At 40.8% G+C, this 22,696-nt stretch overlaps 1 protein-coding gene across 5 annotated transcripts in view; it reads right to left on the bottom strand.

Moving 5' to 3' along the window:
• The window catches only part of PSD3 (pleckstrin and Sec7 domain containing 3), a 682,522-nt gene that overhangs the window by 445,264 nt on the left and 214,562 nt on the right, over nt 1-22,696 (bottom strand). The window contains exon 1 of one of the 5 annotated variants that reach the window (XM_074384006.1): nt 22,247-22,352. The exons of the other annotated variants lie outside the window; for them this stretch is intronic. Within the exon in view, the coding sequence (XP_074240107.1) occupies nt 22,247-22,267 (21 nt within the window). The 5' untranslated portion in view covers nt 22,268-22,352. Of the gene's footprint in view, nt 1-22,246; nt 22,353-22,696 lie in introns of those variants that run through there. 5 annotated transcript variants of the gene reach the window in all.

The raw sequence follows: 22,696 nt of genomic DNA on the forward strand, positions 1-22,696 counted from the left end.
AGCTGGGATTACAGGCACGCGCCACCACGCCCAGCTAATTTTTTGTATTTTTAGTAGAGACGGGGTTTCACCATGTTGACCAGGATGGTCTCGATATCTTGACCTCCTGATCCACCCGCCTCAGCCTCCCAAAGTGCTGGGATTACAGGCTTGAGCCACCACGCCCGGCCTAAATTCTCAACATACATCTATTGAATAGCACTGATAGAGAAGATCCTAAAAAGTATGCCTCATTAAATTCAGGACAAGATATATGGTCTAAATGATAGCAGAAACTAATTGTAGAACTTACAGTAATTTTCAGAGTTCATATAGTTAATTTCAAACTCTTCTCTAACCCTCACCAAAATGTATCCTTTTATAGGTATGTTTAAAGTACCTCTTCCAGTCTAGAGCCATCTAAGAAGCTTTTATTAGCCTGTGGTGACTTTTAAAGGTTTATTCTATTTTCCACAAGCTGACAAAATGTATTTATAATAACGCCAAAGGACTGCCCTCCAGCAAGGGAGCTGTTTACTGAAGAGATTTACCCTTAACAAGTAGGTATCCAGAGAATTAGAAAGCTGACAACAATTGAACTGGCAAATTGGCCCCAGTACTGGGACTTTGCCTATAGCACCAAAGCATGTACTCAGAGGTCTAGGACAAATACGACCTTGGGATGTAAATGAGACCCAGAAGTCTAGCCTTCCCTACATAATGCAAATGAAACTTGGCCTAGAGTCTCTTCAGCTGTCTAATTACTAAACAAAACTCCCAAATGCCAGTAGCTTTTTTGCAAAGATCAATGAAAATGCAGAGTGGAAAGCGAAGATACGGAAATGCTATCAACAAATGCTACAACAATGTATTGTTGTTATGAGTCTCAAAGTTCCAGCTGAAAAAGGCCCAGCACAGCAATAATAGAGAAATAGAAGAAGAGCAAAAGCAAAATCTAAGGAGAAAAAATAAGCCAGGAAGTATTACCCTCAGATCTACTTTTACTCAAAATGAGGAGCACTAATGTATTAGTCCCTTCTCACACTGCTAATAAAGACATGCCTGAGAGTTGGTAATTTATAAAGGTAAGATGTTTAATTGATTCCCAGTCAAGCTGAGCTTGACTGGGAAGGCCTCACAATCATGGAACAAAGTAAAGGGGCAAAGGCACATCTTACATAGTGGCGGGCAAGACAGCCTGTGCTGGGGAACTGCCTTTTATAAAACCATCAGATCTCGTGAGACTTAATTCACTGTCACTAGAACAGCATGGAAAAATTCCACCCCCAAGATTCAACTACCTCCTACCAGCTCCCTCCCATGACATGTGGGGATTATGGGAGCTATAATTCAAGATGAGATCTGGGTGGGGACACAGCCAAACCACATCAGCCAGCAACCCTAGCATCACCTAGGAGCTTATTAAGGATGCAGATCTCAGGCTCCATGCTAGAACTAAAGAATCAGAATCTTCATTTCAATAGTGTCCCCAAGCGATTTGCACAGTAAAGTCTGGGAAGCGACTGCTCATCCACACAAGATCCAAAGACACCAGGATCTTTAAATTCGTACTTTTATTACCTATCTGTTGCCCTGTGGTTGCTAACTGGACACATGGGGTCTTTTATGTATAATACATGCAATAAACATTTAGTTGACTGAGTAAATTCTTGGAAAATGCAATCTTATACATGCTTAATGGATGGTGGGGAATCTGTGCCTCAGATTAGAGCTAAAGAAGTCATCAGTTACTAAAAGCATGTGGACAGGGTGTACCTCAGATCCATGTATATTGCAAAACTATTAATAAAGCTAGAGACTGCCTTAGTTTGAACAAGATGAGCAGACACAATTCATACCCAAAAGACATTTATATAAAGGCTCAGATAAAAGAAAAGGGTTTGATTTTTGATGGAGATGACAAGGACTTTAAGTTGAAAAAAATCAAAGGCATTAACAAAAATTAGTGTTTATAACAGTAAACCAAATGATTTGGGCTGTTTTAAACTACACCAAAGGTCCTTTGGGAATTGTGCTACTACAATAAAGATAATATTTTTTTTCCTTTTTACTGTCTTTCCCAGTGGTATTCAAACATGCTGTTACTTTCTGCATTTTAAAAACATCTCTTGACCCCATCTCTCCCTGAAGCTACATTTCTCACATTCTCTTTACAGCAAAAATCTTTGCAATATTTTTCTACATTTGATGTTTCCATTTCTCTACTTCTGCTCTCTCTTGCACCTCACTGATCAACATTTGGTCCCCATTACTCTACCATAATCCCAACTGGTTATCAACCAACCTCACAAGTGACATCTCCTTTGCTAAATCCCTAGGTCAAATCTCATTTGTCCCTTATTTGACTTTACTTCCAGGACCATCTGACTCATCTTGCTTGAAGTATTTTTTCGCATGGCGGACATCACACTCTCTTGATTTCCCTTATTCACTGTTTTCCTTCATTTTCCTTTATTGGTTCCTTCTCATCTCTTCAATCTCAGTGTGGAAGCAGCCCAGGTTTTGGTCCTCAACTTCTTTTCTGTAGACACTCCCTGTGGATTTCATCCAGTCTGTATATTCTGACAACTCCCAAATGTCTACTTCTAACCCAGCCCACTCCTCTGAAATCCAGATAACTCTATCCAGCTGCCTATCAGACAGCTCCACGACTGAGCTCCTCATCCTTCCTCCAAAATCACCCTCTCTTCATCTCAGTTAATGCATTTCCATCCTTCAAGATACACAGGTCAGTACTTTGCAAGTCATCCATGATTTCTCCCACTCACATCCCACATTCAGACAATGAGAAAATCCTTCCTACTCAACCTTCAAAACATACCATACTGGTCCAAGCCACCACCCTTGCTCACCTAAGTTACAATAGCCTCTTAACTGGTTTTCCTACTTCTACCCTTTCCCACTTCAGTCTGTTTTCATGAGACATAGAAGCACCACGTCCTCCTAGAACGTAAGCCAGATCACATTCCATCTTTATTTGAAACTCTCTAATAGGCTTCTCTGCTCACTCTCAGTCCAAACCAAAGCCCTTGCAATAGCGACAAGTCCCCACATAACCTGGTGACAGTGTCTAACCCCATTGATCACTCTACTCCAGTCACACTGGTCTCCCTGTTCCTGGAAGGGAGAAAGCATGGCTCTGCCTCAGGGCTTTGCATTTGCTGTGCCCTCTTCCCAGTGTACTTATCTTCCTTCTTCAGGCCTTTCCTCATCTGTCACCTCAACAAGACCATTCTTGACCACTCATTTATAACTGCAACTCCACCCCTTCCCATCCTCCCTCCTCTGCCTTATTTTTCCTTGAAGGGTTTCTTCACACTGTCACCATACTACACATACACATACACACACACAACACACACACACACACACTCTCTCTCTCTCTCTCTCTCTCGCCCTCGCTCTCGCTCTTTCTCTCTGTCTCTCTCTCTCATACACAGTCTGTCTCACCTTCCAAGAACAAGGATTTTTTTTTTTTGTCTGTTTTGTCAACCACTGTATCCCTGGCACCTAATATAATGCCTGGTTCATAGGAGATATTCAAAAAGTATTTGTTGAATGAATGTATGAATGAAAGAAAAGTGACTGTGACACAGAACTTCATGTGACCAACGACAGTACACCCTGTGGCCTTTTAAGAGTTTTATTTTAAGTAAGTCACTTTGCACATACATATTCAGATATCACGGAAAAAACATAGCTGTTCCAATTTGATAATTAAATTAACCTCATACAAAAACCGACCCATTGTAAGGAAAAAGCTGTCTCAACGGAGAGATTCCCTGAAACACTCCAAGGGTGCTAGGCTTGCTGGACCTTGCTTTACCAGAGCTCATTTAAAAGATGGGTCCCAAAAGGCCTACCCTTTCCGCAAGGAGGTGAAAGTAACCAGGCTAACATAATGGACTTTGATTTCTTTAGAAGAAAGAGAAATTATGATGCAAAGTACAAAGCAATTTATAGTTATAATGATGTATAAAATCCAGGTGTAACCGATTTTCAGTGAACTTCTGAACTCAAGTAAAAGTCAGAAAAAAATGTTTTAGTTTACTTTTGTTATACTTTAGTAATTCACTCATGGTGAGTCCTATTTTTATAAATCATATTTTTTTAAAAAAACTAAAATTGTCTTCTAGGTCTTCTAGTTGAAAGGAAAGCAAAATAATTTCAGCAAACATTTTAGATGTAGCAATAAATTATTCAGGAGGGAAGTAGCTTTGTACACAACATAAGTGATGTGAGGCAGATAAAGCCAAAAGTGATTTTAAAACCAAATAGTAAAAAACGTCCTAATGTCTCTACGTTATAATCTCCCTTTTGGGATATCACCACAAATTCCACAGAAATTCAAACCATCAGCAGAGATTATTACAAACAACTATATTCACATAAACTAGTAAACCTGGAAGAAATGGATACATTCCTGGACATTTGCCTCCTCCCAAGCCTAAACAAGGAAGAAGTCGAAACCCTGAATAGACCAATAACAAGGTCTGAAGTTGAGGCAGCAATTAAGAGCCTACCACCCAAAAAAAGCCCAGGTCCAGATGGGTTCACAGCCGAATTCTACCAGACAAACAAAGAGGAGCTGGTACCATTTCTTCTGAAACTATTTCAAATAATCCAAAAAGAGGGACTCCTTCCCAAATCATTTTACGATACAAACATCATCCTGATACCAAAACCCAGCAGAGACTCAACAAGAAAAGAAAACTTCAGGCCAATATCCACGATGAACACAGATGCAAAAATCGTCAATAAAATACTGGCAAGCCAATTGTAACAGCACATATCAAAAAGCTTATCCACCATGATCAAGTAGGCTTCATCCCAGGGATGCAAGGCTGGTTCAACATATGCAAGTCTATAAACGTAATTCACCACATAAACAGAACCAAAGACAAAAACCACATGATTATCTCAATTGATGCAGAGAAGGCCTTTGACAAAATTCAACAGCCCTTTATGCTAAAAACCCTCAATAAACTAGGCATTGATGGAACGTATCTCAAAATAATAAAAGCTATTTACAACAAACCAACAGCCAATATCATACTGAATGGGCAAAAACTGGAAGCATTCCCTTTGAAATCTGGCACTAGACAAAGGTGCCCTTTCTCACCACTCCTATTCCATATAGTACTGGAAGTTCTAGCCAGAGCAATCAGGCAAGAAAAAGAAATAAAGGGTATTCAAATTGGAAAGGAGGAAGTCAAATTGTCTCTATTTGCAGATGACATGATTGTATATCTAGAAGACCCCATTGTCTCAGCCCAAAATCTCCTGAAACTGATAAGCAACTTCAACAAAGTCTCAGGATACAAAATCAATGTGCAAAAATCACAAGCATTCCTATACACCAATAACAGACTTAAAGAGAGCCAAATCAAGAACAAACTGCCATTCACAATTGCTACAAAGAGAATAAAATACCTAGGAATACAACTAACAAGGAACGTAAAGGACATCTTCAAGGAGAACTACAACCCACTGCTCAACGAAATAAGAGAGGACACAAACAGATGGAGAAACTTCCCATGTTCATGGTTAGGAAGAATCAATACTGTGAAAATGGCCATACTGCCCAAAGTAATTTACAGATTCAACGCTATCCCCATCAAGCTACCAATGACCTTCTTCACAGAACTGGAAAAAAATATCTTAAACTTCATATGGAACCAAAAGAGAGCCCACATAGCCAAGTCAATTCTAAGCAAAAAGAACAAAGCAGGAGGCATCACAGTACTGGACTTCAAACTATACAACAGGGCTACAGTAATAAAAAGCATGGCACTGGTTCCAAAACAGAGATACAGACAATGGAAGAGAACAGAGGCCTCGGAGGCAAAACAACATATCTATAACCATCCAATCTTTGACAAACCTGACAAAAACAAGCAATGGGGGAAGGATTCACTGTTTAATAAATGGTGTTGGGAAAACTGGCTAGCTATGTACAGAAAGCAGAAACTGGATTCCTTCCTGACACCTTACACTAAAATTAACTCCAGATGGATTAAAGACTTAAACATAAGACCTAACACCATAAAAACCCTACAAGAAAATCTAGGCAAAACCATTCAGGACATAGGTGTAGGCAAGGACTTCATGACCAAAAGCATTGGCAACAAAAGCCAAAATAGACAAATGGGACCTAATCAAACTCCACAGCTTCTGCATGGCAAAAGAAACAGTCATTAGAGTGAATTGGCAACCAACAGAATGGGAAAAAAATTTTGCAGTCTACCCATCTGACAAAGGGCTGATATCCAGAATTTACAAAGAACTAAAACAGATTTACAAGAAAAAAACAAACAAGCCCATCCAAAAGTGGGCGAAGGATATGAACAGATACTTTACAAAAGAAGACATACAGGAGGCCAACAAACATATGAAAAAATGCTCATCATCACTGGTCATCAGAGAAATGCAAATCAAAACTACATTGAGATACCATCTCACACCAGTTAGAATGGCAATCATTAAAAAATCTGGAGACAACAGATGCTGGAGAGGATGTGAAGAAATAGGAACACTTTTACACTGTTGGTGGGAGTGTAAATTAGTTCAACCACTGTGGAAGACATTGTGGCGATTCCTCAAGGACCTAGAAATAGAAATTCCATTTGACCCAGCAATCCCATAACTGGGTATATATCCAAAGGATTATAAATCGTTCTATTATAAGGACACATGCACACGAATGTTCACTGCAGCACTGTTTACAATAACAAAGACCTGGAACCAACTCAAATGCCCATCAATGATAGACTGGACAGGGAAAATGTGGCACATATACATCGTGGAATATTATGCAGCCATCAAAAATGATGAATTCATGTTCTTTGTAGGGACGTGGATGAACCTGGAAACCATCATTCTCAGTAAACTGACACAAGAGCAGAAAATCAAACACTGCATGTTCTCACTCATAGATGGGTGTTGAACAATGAGAACACTTGGACACAGGGAGGGGAGCACTACGCACTGAGGTCAGTTGGGGGAAAATGGGGAAGGGACAGTGAGGGGTGGGGAGTTGGGGAGAGATAGCATAGGGAGAAATGCCAGATATAGGTGAAGGGGAGGAAGGCAGCAAATCACACTGCCATGTGTGTACCTATGCAACAATCTTGCATGTTCTTCACATGTACCCCAAAACCTAAAATGCAATTAAAAAAAAAATCTCCCTTTTCATTTCTTAGACCATAACAGGTTTGCTTTTATTTCTGCAGTTACGTATATAGCATAAACTCTCAACCACCATCCAATTAACCAACTCCAGAATGAACAAGTCACCCTGTAAAACATGCTGGCTGATACCCATTCATACCTGGTACTCACAGCTGGTAACAGATAAAGAAATACAATTTAAAAATCAGTACCTGCTGCTCGAGCTGTAGTCTTAAGGCTACGACAAGCTCATGAAATTCTGCCCACACAACTGAGGTGGTGATTACCAAGAATCAGTTATGGTTGCACCCAAATAGATTTGTGCTGGTTGTACTTGCTACCAAAATTATGTAACTTAATTATTATGTAAAACAAACACAGGCAAAATGACAGAGAGGTATATTGCTAAATGAAATGTTTTGGAAAGAAGCCATTAAATGGCCACAAGAGAATTCTACTGACAAATGTTTTATTTTTAAATTATTTTTTACTGAACAGAGGCAAAATAAAACTTTACAAAATATTTATAAAATACAAATATTCACGAGGAAAATACCTCTGTATACTACACCACCCAAGTGTTTTTAAAAAATGGAATTCTCATTATCCTTCTAACTCCCCTCTGAATCTTACTAAACTCACCTCTGAATCATTACTTATTTTATGATTTTATAAATTATAATATTTTCTCACTGACTAATCACAAATACATTTGTTTTAGTAATGCTACTCAAATTTTCGCTTTAATTTCTCTAGGCCTATCAAGTTCTTTTAAATCTATAAACTACATTATCTTTACATATGCTCCAGTTTTAAAATATGACATTGTATTTTATTAGACTTTTTTTCCCAAGCTGGATCCAGCAATATGAGAAACCATCAACTGATATACAAGGCACACTGAGAAGGCAGGAAGAATTGCATCTAAAATGAAAAAATACGACCGGCACAGTGGCTCACACCTGTAATCTCAGCACTTTGGGAGGCCAAGGTGAAAAGATCACTTGAATCCAGTAGTTTGAGACCAGCTTGGGCAAGATGGTGGGACCCTAGCTCTGCAGAAAATTAAAATACAAAAATTAACCAGGCATGGTAGTGTGTGCCTGTGGTCCCAGCTACTTGGGAGGCTGAGGTGAAAGGATAGTTCAAGCCCAGGACTTTGAAGCTGCAGTGAGCTAGAATCATGCCCATGCATTCCGACCTTGCTGACAGAGCAAGGCTCTGTCAAAAAAAAAAAAAAGAAAGAAAGACAGAAAGACAGAAAGATAGACAAAGAAAGAAAGAAAGAAAAAGAAAGAAAGAAAGAAAGAAAGAAAGAAAGAAAGAAAGAAAGAAAAAAGGGAGATAAAAAAAAACCCAGATAAAATCAAAAGAATGAATGAAACAGATATCTGAGACCGTTACATCACACCAGGCAAACACAGCCCACGCCTTTATCTACTTCTATCAGAAATCTCTGCCAGAAGGGAAAGAGCTGAGTGAGGAAACCCATAGTAACACACTACTCTTATCTTTTATGCCCTAGATTGCCACTTGCAAGAGAGCTATTAATGAAAGTCACACACCTGAAATTCTAAAAGCAGCCTACGGAATGGGGGAAATTCCACATCTCCAAAACAGGAGATGAAGCCACCACGAAGCCAAAAGCAAAAAAAAAAAAAAAGGACTAGGCTAGAAATCCTGCTGACTCAGGAAATTCTATTCTGCCATTAGATGAAGCTAAATGTCAGAGCATCTATTCTGCCCATATATTCTTAATAGGGTTCCTGTATTTGGCTATGTAACAGTCTGTGGGGTTTAACTCATTCACCAAAGAAACATATTGAATGACTACCCTGGGCCAAAGAACCACCTATGGTCATCCCTTGGTAAAGCGGGGGGTGGTCACAGATTTGGGGATCCAAAGATGTTCAAATATCTTATATAAAGTGGTGTAATGAGGAAGAAGGAACTAAGCGCATACATTCTCTCAGCACCTGCCACATGCAGACACAGTACTAAATTCCACAGGTATTACCTTTTTAAAAAGACCTTTTTTTATACACTAGAATAATTTTCACAATATTGATTCTTCCTAACCATGAGCATGGAATATGCACATGTATGTTTATTGCAGAACTGTTTAAAATAGCAGACTTGGAACCAACCCAAATGCCCATAGAGTGAATAAAGAAAATGTGGCACATACAGACCATGGAATACTTTGCAACCACTAAAAAGAATGAGTTTATGTCCTTTGCAGGGACGTGGATGAAGCTGGAAACCATAATTGTCAGCAAACTGACACAAGAACAGAAAACCAAACACCACATGCTCTCACTCATAAGTAGGTGTTGAACAATGAGAACACATGGACACAGGGAGGGAAACATCACACACCAGGGCCTGTCAGGTGGTGGTGGGGGGCTAGGGGAGGGACAGCAGTGGGTGGGGGGATTAGGGAGCGATAACATTAGGAGAAATACCTAATGTAGATGACGGGGAAGATGGATGTAGCAAAGCACCACGGCACATATATACCTATGTAACAAACCTGCACGATCTGCACGTGTATCCTAGAACTTAAAGTATATTTTAAAAAATTAATACTTTGAGGAAAAAAAAAAACCTTTTTGTAGATAAGATCTTGCTCTGTCACCCAGACTGGAATGCAGTGATATGATCACTGCACCCTTGACTTCCTAGGCTCAAGCAATCCTCCGTCCTCAGTCTTCCAAGTAGCTGGGACTACAGGCTCACACCACCACACCTGGCTAATTTTTTTTTTTTATAGGTAGGGTCTCACTGTACTGCCCAGGCCTGTAGACTTTATATTTTAAAGTAGTTCTAGGTTCACAGTAAAATTCAGCTGAAGGTGAGGAAATTTTCAATATACCTCCTGCCCCCACGCATGCACAGCGTCCCCCATTATTTATTTATTTTATTTTATTTTATTTTATTTTATTTTAGACAGAGTCTTGCTCTGTCTCCCAGGGTGATCTTAGCTCACTGCAACCTCCTCCTACCAGGTTCAAGTGATTCTCCTGTCTCAGCCTTCTGAGTAGCTGGGACTGCAGGCATGCGCCACCATGCCCAGGTAATTTTTGTATTTTTAGTAGAGACAGGGTTTCACCATGCTGGCCAGGATGGTCTCAATCTCTTGACCTTGTGATCCTCCCACCTCAGCCTCCCAAAGTGCTGGGATTACAGGCATGAGCCACTGTACCCAGTCAGCTTCCCCCATTATTATCATTCCCCACCAGAGTGGTACATTTGTTACAGTCAATGCACTTATATTGACACAGTGATCTAATTTAGACCTTAGCTCCAGACTCTCTGGATGAGTGGCAGTTGCCTCATTCAGTGACCCTACTGCCTGGTCTTGCTGCTTAGTACAAAAGTCTTTAGAAATTCTCTGCTGTGACTGATTGGCTAACAAGTGGAGATTTCTGAACCCAAAGCATCAAATGTATATGGGAATTGAGCACATGGAAAAATCTTTGATTCTTCCAGTGCCTTGAATCTGAATGAAAGCTCCAGCCTCAGCTTTGGTGGGGGCAGCAGCCCTGGGCTCAGAGACGGAAGGTATTCAGATGACAGGATCTAAACATCTCAGGATGACCAAAGAGTTCCAACCATTCACCAAGGAGCAGAAGCCTCCCTACCACTGACAGAGAGTAACTACTTCCTGTCATGTCCCCAGCACCCTCTGGAAGCTATGGACAAGGCACAGAAGTCTGAATATCTGAGAGCCTTCAACAGTGCCTTTGAGGCTGACTAACAGTGACCTTCCCAGGGTACCCTGCATTGGCTGAGGTTCACTAGACCAGGGAAGAAGGCTCAGGATTGGAGCTGAGCCACATTCATCTCTGCCAGCAGCTTGGTGCAAATACATCATCCTCCCTCACTAACTGATCCTGCTGCCCTAGGACACAGAAAAGGAACATCCCTTGAAGTCAAAATGAAACTGTTCCTTCTTAGAATTGCTGAAGCTGTTGGCCAGGAAAAGACTTTGGGAGGTCATAAAGTTTATATCTCTATCTTTAAGCAAAACCACACAGAAACGAAACTTTCCCATCCTATTTTAAAGACTTGTAAGAAGGAAGGCAACAACTCCCTTGTCTTTCTTGTGAGTTACTGATGTTCTAAGGTGTGTAACTTTCTGGTCTAAATGTAAGCGCTTGATTCTGAGGCACTTATAAATACATGGTTCTTTATTGTTCCTATTACCACATTTATTTCACCTTGATGAGGTATAATTGTTAAGGAACAAGCAGATATTAACTTAGTACTTCTAATATCTACTAAAGAGTATCATCAAGATTGATTTTGATAGTCATTTGGCATGACTGCATGAATTCTTTATTCTTTTATGTGCAGATTCTCTATAGAAAAACACTGAAAGTTGAATGTTGAAAAAAATAAAATGGTGTAGCATTTACATAAAGCCTACATACATCTTCCCATATACTTTAAATCGTATCTAGATTTCATATAATACCAAACACAATGTAAATGGTATATAAATAGTTGCTATACTATATTAATAAATAATGACAAGAAACAAATATCCATAGAGGTTCAGACACAATATTTTTCTACATAGTTTGATCTGAGGTTGATTGAATGCATGATGCAGAACCCATAGAAACAGAGGGCTGAGTGTGCTAGAATTTTTTTCTTGGCTTCCATAAAGCGCAGCTGCAGGCAATCACAGTATAGGGTACAAGAATGGCCAGTCTTGCCATTTAATAGGCGTGCGACTTTAAAAAGGGCAATAATAATTCCACTTCCCACTCAGGTAAGTATAACCTACCATCCAGGTCCCATTTACTGCCTACTTATTATCTTTCCAAAACTGTCTAAGCCCCTTCCAACCACCAAATGTTAGTGAGGTATTCCATGAGATAATGATGCAGTGAGGCACAGACTTGTTAAAATAACTGGCCCAAGGTGACCCAGATAGAAGGTGACAGAGTCAGGAAGCAAATCAGACTATCCAATTCAAGGGCACACTCCAAGTGCTATGCTGCATTGCCTCTTAGTAACACACACCATCCTTTAAGAGAAGAACAGGGTCAGGCACAATGACACCCCTGTAGTCCCAGGTAATTGGGAGGCTAAGGCAGGAAGATTGTTTGAGGCCAGGAGTTGAAGGCTGCAGTGAGCTATGATGGTGCCTGGGAGTAGCCACTGCATTCCAGCCTGGGCAACACAGTAAGACCCCACCTTTAAAAAATAAAAATAAAGGGACAGGCAAGTAAGTCTCCCCCTCCCAACTTCATACTTCTCATTCTCCTGAAATTCTTCAGGAAACCCTAATCAACCACCTAAAACAAGCAAAGTGTAAAGATTATATAAGATGTCTCTTTTTCTTTCCATGCCCTTTTCTCCCTGTTGAGTTTCATGGAGATCTGTGTGATTATGAGAGGCCTCCAGAGATTCAGTAATGGTAAGAAAACATGAACACATTTTAAAAGAGGAGGAAAGAAGGAGGATTCCTCCCAGGAGAGTGGTGGCAACCTTATAACTTGAAAGTGTCTGTGAGCCTGGTTTAAATTTTTATGACCCATCTCTACCATACTGAGGTTGAGGGTTGGGGACTTGGGTTGCCTCCGATCAAGACCCAGTGCTGAGGTAAGTAACGTAGCCAGACTGGCTTGATCAGCTCCTTGTAATCTCCCTGGTGAGGAATGTTTGTCAACTGGAGATCACACCCACTAAAGAGAACTAATTAAGTTCTAGGGGCAACCATTACAATCATCATTATTACCAGGTTACATCAGCTTCCCAAACATTCCAATCTTAAGACTCGCCTGGGGTGATTATGAAGACTGCTCCCTCAGAACCACTGTACCAGCATCTTCAGGCAGCCCTAGAAATCTGAAACCAGGTAATTCTTGATGGACGGGTTTGGGAAGCACTATTTAGATCACAACATTACAGCACTTAAAAAGATCAAGAAGGGTCTTCTAGGTAGGGTATCCTCCTTTCAAGCAATTATCTGTCTAATTCAGGAGAACACTATTTTCTATACATAAAAGTCTCTAGAGAGCCAGTTTTCAAAATTTCCTTTCAATTCACATAAGAGCCTCATGTCTTCAGAGCTTTGGGGTCTTCTCAAACAGCTCATGCAAAGGCTAAATCTCCATCCTTTTTCCAACCCGAAATTTAAAAAACAAAGTTTGTTACACAAGTCATCATACTTAAAAGTTTTGTTAACTCACTTTGGAAAATATGTGAGGGCCTAGAACTATGCTAAGCCCTCTCTTGCTCTGTTTAAGATAAAGAACTTCACTTATTTCGAAGGACAGGAAGGCAAGAAAAGACAACATAGAGAATGAGAGAAGCTATTGGCAAAGCATATATCTGATAAGAGACTTGAATCCAGAATATAAAAACAATGCTTAAAATTTAACAGTAAACAGACAAATAATATACTTTTAAAATGGTCAAAAGATCTGAATAGACATTTCTCCAAAGAAGATATGCAGATGGCCAATGATATGGTTTGGCTGTGTCCCCACCCAAATCTCATCTTGAATTCTAACTCCCACAAACCGCATGGGTGGTGGGAGGAAGCCAGTGGGAGGTAATTAAATTATGAGGGCGGACCTTTGCAATGCTGTTCTCTTGATAGTAATAAGTCTCAGGAGATCTGATGGCTTTAAAAATGGGAGTTTGCCAGCACAAGCTCTCTCTTTGCCTGCTGCCATCCACGTAAGACATGACTTGGTCCTCCTTGCTTTCCACCGTGGTTGTGAGGCCTCCCCAGCCATGTGGAACTGTAAGTCCATTAAATCTCTTTCTTTTGTAAATTGCTCCATCTCAGGAACGTCTTTATCAGCAGTGTGAAAATGGACTAAAACAGCCAACAAGCACAAGAAAAGATATTCATCATTATTAATCATTAGAGAAATGAAAAGCAAAACCACAAAGAGATACCACTTTATACCCACTAGAATGGCTAGAAAACCTGTTTGCTTCTGTTTAGAGTGGCATGATTCCTAACTGTCAAAAGTGGAAACAACCCATCAACTGATAAATGGATGAATAAAATGTGACCCATCTATGCAATGGCATACTATTCATCAATAACAAGGCACAAAGTACTAATTCATGCTACTTCATGGATGAGCACTGAAAACATGAGAAAGAAGCCAGCTACAAAAGGCCATATTTTATATTATTCCATTTATATGATATGTGCAGAACAGCAAAATCCAGAGTCAGAAAATAGATTAGTGGTTGCCTGTTACAAGGGACAGAAGCAATGTGGGGAGGTGGCAACTTATGGGTCTGGTATGTTTTGGGTTTTTGTTTTGTTTTGTTTTGAAACAGGGTCTCACTCTGTCACTCAAACTAGAGCACAGTGGTACAATCACAACACACTGCAGCCTCAACCTCCTAGGCTCAAGCAATCCTCCCACCTCAGCCTCCTGAGTAGTTGGGACTACAGGCATGCATCACCATGCTCAGCTAATTTTTATTTTTATTTTTCTATTAAAGGGGCCTTACTGTGTTGCCCAGACTGGTCTCAAGCTCCTGGGCTCAAGAGATCCTCCTACCTTGGCTTCCCAAAGTGCTGAGATTACAGGTGTGAGCCATTCTGCCTGGCCTGGGCTTTGTTTCTGAAGTGATGAATATGCTCTAAAATTGACTATGGTGATGGGTACGGAACTCCATGAACATACTAAAAATCAGTGAATGAACACTTAAAATGAACGTACATTTTAAATGAATGTATGCTTAAAATGAGATATTCACTACTATACTTTGTGTAGTACACTGTGTATAGTAGTGAATATCTCAATTCACTTTGTATAGTAATGAATATCACTACTGTACACTTTGTATAGCAGTGAATATCTCAATAAAATTGTTCAAGAAAAGGAACCCATTTAATCTCCATGAGCCTCAATTTAATCCTCTGAAAATGGAGACACCACCTACCTTTCAATACTATAAAGACTATGCATGCATGCGCACATTCACACACACTATGTTTTACACAGTACCTAGCCCATAATAAATACTAAATAGATGTCATTCTTTCTCCTCTTCCTATCCCAACGCATTTGTATTGTTATGCATTGATATTGTTATGTTTCCACCACAAACTACAAAAATCAAAATTAAAATGTATTTCAACAGAGATCTAACCATGAGAATTTCACAAATGCTATCCTCAAGACTACCCCTACATGGCTGACTCTGAAGAAATCCTGGAGTTTGCAAATGTGACTGTCTATCTACCAGACTTATCACTATAATGTATTTGGGGATAAAGACTAGGACCTTTTTCTCTGTTCCACTGCCTTATTAGAGTATTCCCTATCTTTAATCAAGGGACATAGGCACCTTCACTTACCTATGTTTAAAACTCAGCACACTCCTTGCCAATATAGATGCTATTCAGGCATTTTTCCTGTCAATTTCATCTACACTGAAAATCTACTGGGCCTCCAAGACAGTTCTGCAGGTGTACCCAAAACACTTTAGCTTTGATATATAGCACTGCCCACCTGAATAAAACTGTGATGCTAGGCAGATTCAAATTAGGGAACCACCCACAGCTTGCAACAAAAAGTCAACTACGACTAGCCAAGGGCAGTGGCTTACATCTGTAATCCCAGCACTTTGGAAGGCCGAGGGGGATGGATCACCTGAGGTCAGGAGTTGGAGACCAGCCTGGCTAACATGGCGAAACCCCATCTTTACTAAAAATACAAAACAGCCAGGTGTGGTAGTGCACACCTGTAATCTCAGCTATTAAGGAGGCTGAGGCAGGAGAATTGCTTGAGCCCAGGAGGTGGAGGTTGCAGTGAGCTGAGATCTTGCCACGGCACTCCAGCCTGGGTGACAGAACCAGACTCCATCTCAAAAGCAAAAAAAAAAAAGGAAAGAGAGAGAAAGAGAAATGATAGCCCAGGACAGATAATGCCATCTGTCTCATCAAAGTGACACAGAAACAGAAAACACTGCATGTTCTCACACATAAGTGGGAGTCGAACAATGAGAACATGTGGATATAGGGAGGGGAACATAATACACTGGGGCCTGTTGTTGGGTGGGGGGCTAGGGGAGGGACAGCATTAGGAGAAATACCTAATGTAGATGACAGGTTGATGGGTGCAGCAAACCACTATGGTACGTGTATACCTATGCAACAAACCTGCAAAATCTGTACATGTATCCCAGAACTTAAAGTACAATAAAAAAAAAATTAAAGGTAAAATAAAAAGCACTTTTGCTGTAAAGTTGCACTGCCTAATATAGTAGTTACTCGCTGCCTGAGGCTATTTAAATTATTGAAAGTAAATAAAATTTTACATTTAGTTCTTAAATCTCACTAGCCACATTTCGCATGCTTAGCAGCCACATGTAGCTACTGACTACCTTATTGGACAGGGCAAATACAGGACATTTCCAACATAATAAAAGCTCTATTGAACAACGCTGATTCAGGGAGTAACTGCATCAGTTCTATAAAATTCACAAGTTCTGAGTTCTTAGGTACTGTAGTTTCAGTATTAACTGATGGTGAAGATTGACTCTCACCAGTATGATCTAAGTGAGGTTCACCTATGTCAGTGGACAAGGTTTTTTGAAGCATACGCCAAACTCAGCACATGGTAAGTACTTAATATCTGCTGAATGAATAAATGAATAGCATAGTAATGTCTGTACTTCACTCTCTGCCTTGATGCTTTCAGACATTAGCTCATGGAAAGCAATGGTTAATTTTTCTTCAAAGGAGATTTTTATAGAGAGAAATAAGCATCAGCAAGTGGGAAAGGTGGCTCATAGACCTTTTGTAGCCACTAGATATAATTGACAAAACAGAAAATCTGCCCAAAAGGAACTTTAATATTCAAACAAAGTTTAAACTCAGGAAATGCCTTGCTTCTTCAAACTCACTAATTGCACCTTATGAGGATATGAAGGCAAAGCCAGGGGAGACACTCTAGAAGATCACAAAGCCTGCTGTCAATTTCTCAGCATTTTTCCAATATAAGTTTGCTAGAAAATAATATAGTCACAAAGAGAGCAAACATCTAATGGCATCGTCTCTGCCATCACTCTTACACCTAAATTTCCCCTCCCTCCATGTCCTATGACTCAACCTAAACTGTGCCTATCAAATAACTTCTTGGAAAGTATAAATTTCTGAAAATCTACATTCCAAAAAGCATGTATGTTTCCACATACGAGAAAAGCAGTACCATTGGCCTTTAAACAGTAATCCTAGAGGCCAAAGAAGCTATAGCTGCTTCTATTTAAATCTTCTACTTCTCTTGTCCACAGACCAAATAGGCATAAGAAAACCGAGCTTCTCCATTTCTATAATTCATTTTTTCTTAGCAAAGGTCTGAGAACAGAAGGCCAGAGAAACAGGGAGCAGCTGCCGCCTGATCTTATGAATGCCCTTGGCTCATTCCCCATCCTCCTCCTTATTGTTTCAAGCTCCTTTTCTCAATAACCTCTAAGCCCCAGCTCATGGGAAGAAATAACAAGGAAAAGCAGCCTTCTCTGTGTCAACACCCACTGTGGTTGAAGCATCTAGATCACTTCTCTGAGGTGATGCAATTAGAAAATAAAATAGGTGAGCCTTACATCCCATTTTAATTTGTTAATCTGCTTTATTATGAATTCCGATTAATGGTATATAACTACGTGGAACTCCTTACATGTAGTCCTACAGTGATCCTTTAGATACTCCAACAAATGTATAAAATAATGGTTGGTGATAAATTAGTCATCCAATACTCAGACTCCAAGACCCAAAAAAACTAAATATTAGAACCAAAGAGCTCAGTTTCTGCAACACACAATGCCGACTTTGAGACATACAAACAGAATGATGGTTAAGAAAACTGGACGACCTGAGTTTAAATCTCAGCTCTGCCACTTACTTACTCACTGTGGGATCTTTAGAAGGTTCCTTAACCTCTCCTGACTTCAGAATGGAGATAATGACAGTACTGGCCTCATGGGTTGCCATGGGGACTAAGGGAGACAACCCAAGTAAGAACTCAATAAATATTAGCTGTGATTGTAACAATGCTTCATGCCTGGAAAATATCACATTAAATAAACGTTTTCTAAAAGTTAGGACTTGGCTGGGCATGGTGACTCAAGCCTGTAATCCTAGCACTTTGGGAGGCCAAGTAAGACGGATCACTTGAGCTGAGGAGTTCAAAACCAGCCTGGGCAACATGGTGAAACACCGTCTCTACTAAAAATACAAAAATTTAGTTGGGCGCAGTGGCATGTACCTGTGGTGCCAGCTACGCAGGAGGCTGAGACAGGAGAATTGCTTGAGCCTGAGAGGCAAAGGCTGTAGTAAGCTGAAATCACACCACTGCTCCCAGCCTAGGCAACTTTTTGAGATCTTGTCTCAAAAAGAAAAAAATCACAACTTAACACGAAACTTAAAAGAAAATGCTACTTTCTCAGAAGACCCCCATGAAAATACTATGTAAGAAAAGAACACCAGCCTAGGTCAAAATGTTAATTTTCCCAGTTATCCTAAATCCCTAACTCCAATAAAAATCTTTTAAAAATATCCTTCAACATGTGTAAATTAAACTGATTCATCTCAGTGATTTATACTCGGAGAAAAGGAAATTTCAAACCAGATGGCTGTTTGCTGCAAAGTAAGCCCCAAGGAGTGAGTGGCCTGCCATGGCCACAGCCTGGCTCTCACAGGGAGGAAGGGGAGAAGAGCTGGCAGATCCCTCAGACCACGGGTGTCACCAAGAGAGAAAATGCTGTGACACCTCTGTGCCCTGAAGTGTCAACAAAGTACCTGCCCACTAGGCACCAACTGGGCCCAAGTTTGTTGACCTTCTGGGCGCAGTGAAATACCTTTCTTTTGGTAGGCCAAACAAGTATTAGAGGGATGTGTGTGCTATTTTTACATAAATAAGATAGCACAAGCAAAGATTCATTATTAACGTTATGAGTTACACCTTATTTTCAAATGAGGCATGGGCATTTGGTAATTTGGATTTAAGAATAACTTGTTAATTATATGCTGCAAATTATCTTTTTTCTCCATTGTAAATTGCAACAATCACTACAACTAACACTACTTAATTTGGAGCTTGAGAAAAACATTCTTGAAAGATGGTCAATGTAACTCAGAAACATTCTTACAAAAAATAATGCCACCACTTAAATTCTTTCCAGAGCTCTGAGTCTGCATATAATTTCACAAACAACACAAGCTGTCGAGATATGGACACTCCGAACAAATGCTCTGGAGAATTTCACATGGATCCTGTACTCTCCTAAATTAAAGCCAGGCTGGTTTAACTGTAAAAGAACTAGCAAGAACTGTGAGGCAATATTCAAAGTGAAAACACCTCCACCCTTGGCAAAAGGAAGCCAAAGACCTCTGTGCTTGGCCCAGAAAATCCAGGAAGAGCTCCTAAATGGTGAAAACCCTCACAACAGCAGTAATTCAAGGTCAGAATAGACCCCCAGCCTTCTATAAGCCTGATTCACATACTAAACTCCACCGACTTTGGTAACCAGATTATTTTTTAGTCTGACTCAACTTCAATCCTGTCTGAATTCATTTCCAAAAACTGGAAAAGATCACTATCCATAACTCACCTTCTAATACAACCCAAATCCAAAGAACCCAAAGATATGCTCTTTCCACAATGGCCAAATGACATTATCTCAGGTAAAACTCAAACAAACCAGTCTTGAAGCCAAGGCACATACACATTTTAATATTCACATGGTTTTGCCTCAGCATCTCTTAACCAAGACTGCAATTAACTCATCACCACATAGGTGTCTTAGTTTATGAATAATACATGACAAATCACTCCTGAATTTCTATAAAAGAAAAAAAAAATCACCTCCAAAAGTAGTAGTTACCATGGACATGTTTTTTTTTTTTTTCTTCAATGTAATGCCAGGCTAAATTCCACTCAAATAATTTTCCATCAAGGTTGGCAAACACAAATATGTAACTATCAAGGTTTTAGAAAGAGAGCAGAGCCATTTAGAAAGTACCTCTAAATTTTTCTTTTTCAATGAGCTGCTTTCATCTTATTTTATTTTTTATTTCCAAATTCCCAAGGTTTACTAGTCTATAAGAATTTTCAAGGTTACTCAATTTTTTAAATTGCTAGCATCTAATTAAAAGCAGTATTGAATTGCTTAACTATAATGTACATAATAAGGTATATATTATGCTTTGTCACAAATGAAACGAACCGTGTCAACAAAACATTTTTTAAAACCAAACACACATTCAGATTGGCAAATCAAGCTTCTCAGGCTCCCATTTAAAAACAACAACAACAAACAACTCTCCACTATGGAATTTGCCCTTAATAAGGTTATTTTAGCTTGCTTGGTAGCTTTAATCACTCTCTCACATTCAATGGCCAGGATAAGAGTGCTGATCCATTCACAGAACACACAAACAGATATTTGGAATGTGAAATTAAGAGTACATCACTCAATAGGTAATGCATAACGTGTCTAGGCATGGAAACATCAAAGTGTAGGGCTAGAAGGCTCTGAGAGCATCTACCTAATCCCCTCACCCTACAAGGAAACTGTAGCAACAGAGGTTAAATAAAACCCAAGACAGTAGCAAAAACTTACCTAGTCAGTGACAAAGCCTCCAAGCTATGTGTCCTACCTACTGATCCAAATCTCTTCCTTGATACCACTCTACTCCTTTTGGTGCACAAAGCTTTTATTAATGAAATATCTAACAAGACAAATCACTTGTGTGGATGGATATAAAAAAGTTATGGACGGACATCCAGCCAGCCACTAAAAACTGGTTGAAAAAGTGCTAATTTATTTTGCATTTGCTTTACTAGTGAAGGTGACGTCGACCATGTTGCACTTTTAACTGCTGAAGAGGAATTTCACGACTTTTTAAAAGAAAGTCTCTCAGTTTGCAAATACTCTCAGAAAAGAAAGGGTAATAAAGTATTTCTTGGAAAAGGATAGAAAGTGAATTTCCATTCCTTCAGCAGGGAGCATCCTTTCCCTCACATCTCACAAAAAGGCAATCAACCCTTACCTTTCAAGGTTCAGCTTAACTGCCAGCTCCTCTCAGAGAACTTCCAAGCCCCGAGGCCAAAAGCCTTCTCTGAGATTCTCCATGGTAGCCTTTGCATAAGTGTCTCCTATGCAAGCTCTCAAGCACGCTCGTTGAAAGCAGAAATCCTATCCTACTCTCCTGGCTACCGGGCTTTGAAAAAATCCTTTGCACGTACTCAATTACAACCAATGCATTGAAGCATTCCTTGCCAGAATCCCACTCAGGGTAATTTTCCAAATCCCCGTCTTTCCTACACCAACACCTGGACCCACTCAAGAGTTATTCTGGAGCGGAAATCCTGGATCCCACTGTTGGGAGAACCAGTGTCTTGGAAAATGAAATTGTGGTTGGTGCCCATTCCATCCTCTGCCTAGTGGGCGTTTATCATCCTTTGACATCGAGGGGAATGGCAAAACGAAACATTTATTATTTAGGTCACAGACAACATTCTAAACCTGCGTCCTCTAATCGGTGTTAATGTGTTTAAAAAAAAATCATTTGTCAGAACAGAGAGCTGAAAACAGCGGATAAAGTTAAATGCATGTAAAACAGAATGACTGAAACATCTGTAAAAGCTCCTGGGAATATTGCAGCGAATAATCTTCCCTTGTCTGTTTGCTCGCTCAATCCAAGTTTCTTCAGTTTTTTTTTTTTTCTTTCTTTCTTTCTGACAGAAACGTGATAGTCCCTAAATACAAGCTGACTGGGTAGAGGAAGATCGGCATGTAAGGTCCTCTTTCATGTTGCCTTCTTTTGAAAGCTTTTCTCTCAAGTCTGAGGTTTTCAAAGCAGAGAGATAAACTAAAACCCCTAGACCTTAACACCACGAAGTTGACCCTACTGGGCTCCTAACAAACAGAAAGCAAGCGCGGAAAGGAAAATCGTACCCAGCACAAACCCAGGTGGCCCCTGGATCCTGGGAGACAGAGCGGCGACAAAGCAACACAAACCCCACATCGGACAGCGGCGCCGCGTACGCCCCCCGCGCCCGCGCCCTGCCCCGGAGCTCACCGCGGCGCTCCTTCCTTCCATCTTCCATCGCCCGCCCGGTCCCGCGCCGAAACCGCCGCCGGGCGCTCCGGGGCCGCAGCCTCAGGGCGCGAGTGCCGGCTGCCGGCACCGCGTGCTCTTTGTTGGGCTCCCGGGACGGCAGAGCGGCGGCGGCGGCCCGCGCGCACCCTGGCGGAGGCTGGCGAGGCTGCGAGCTCCCAGCGGCCGCCCGCCAGGTCCCCAGTAACGTCAAAGCGAAGGCGGCGCGGGCGGGGACGGCGGTGGCGGGCAGGCGGGGGACGAGGGCGGAGGGCAAAGAGGCGGGACCGGCGCCCAACGCAGGGGGAGGGGCGGGGCCTCCGGGGCAGGGGCGGGGCCTCCGGGGCAGGCGGGAGGCGCCCCCGACCCTTGCAGTGCAGCCCTCCGGCGGCCGGGACCCTCCGCTGCTCCCGCAGCCGCACGCCGGCTCAG

Source organism: Saimiri boliviensis, chromosome 13, assembly GCF_048565385.1.
Source record: "Saimiri boliviensis isolate mSaiBol1 chromosome 13, mSaiBol1.pri, whole genome shotgun sequence".
Taxonomy (NCBI): domain Eukaryota; kingdom Metazoa; phylum Chordata; class Mammalia; order Primates; family Cebidae; genus Saimiri; species Saimiri boliviensis.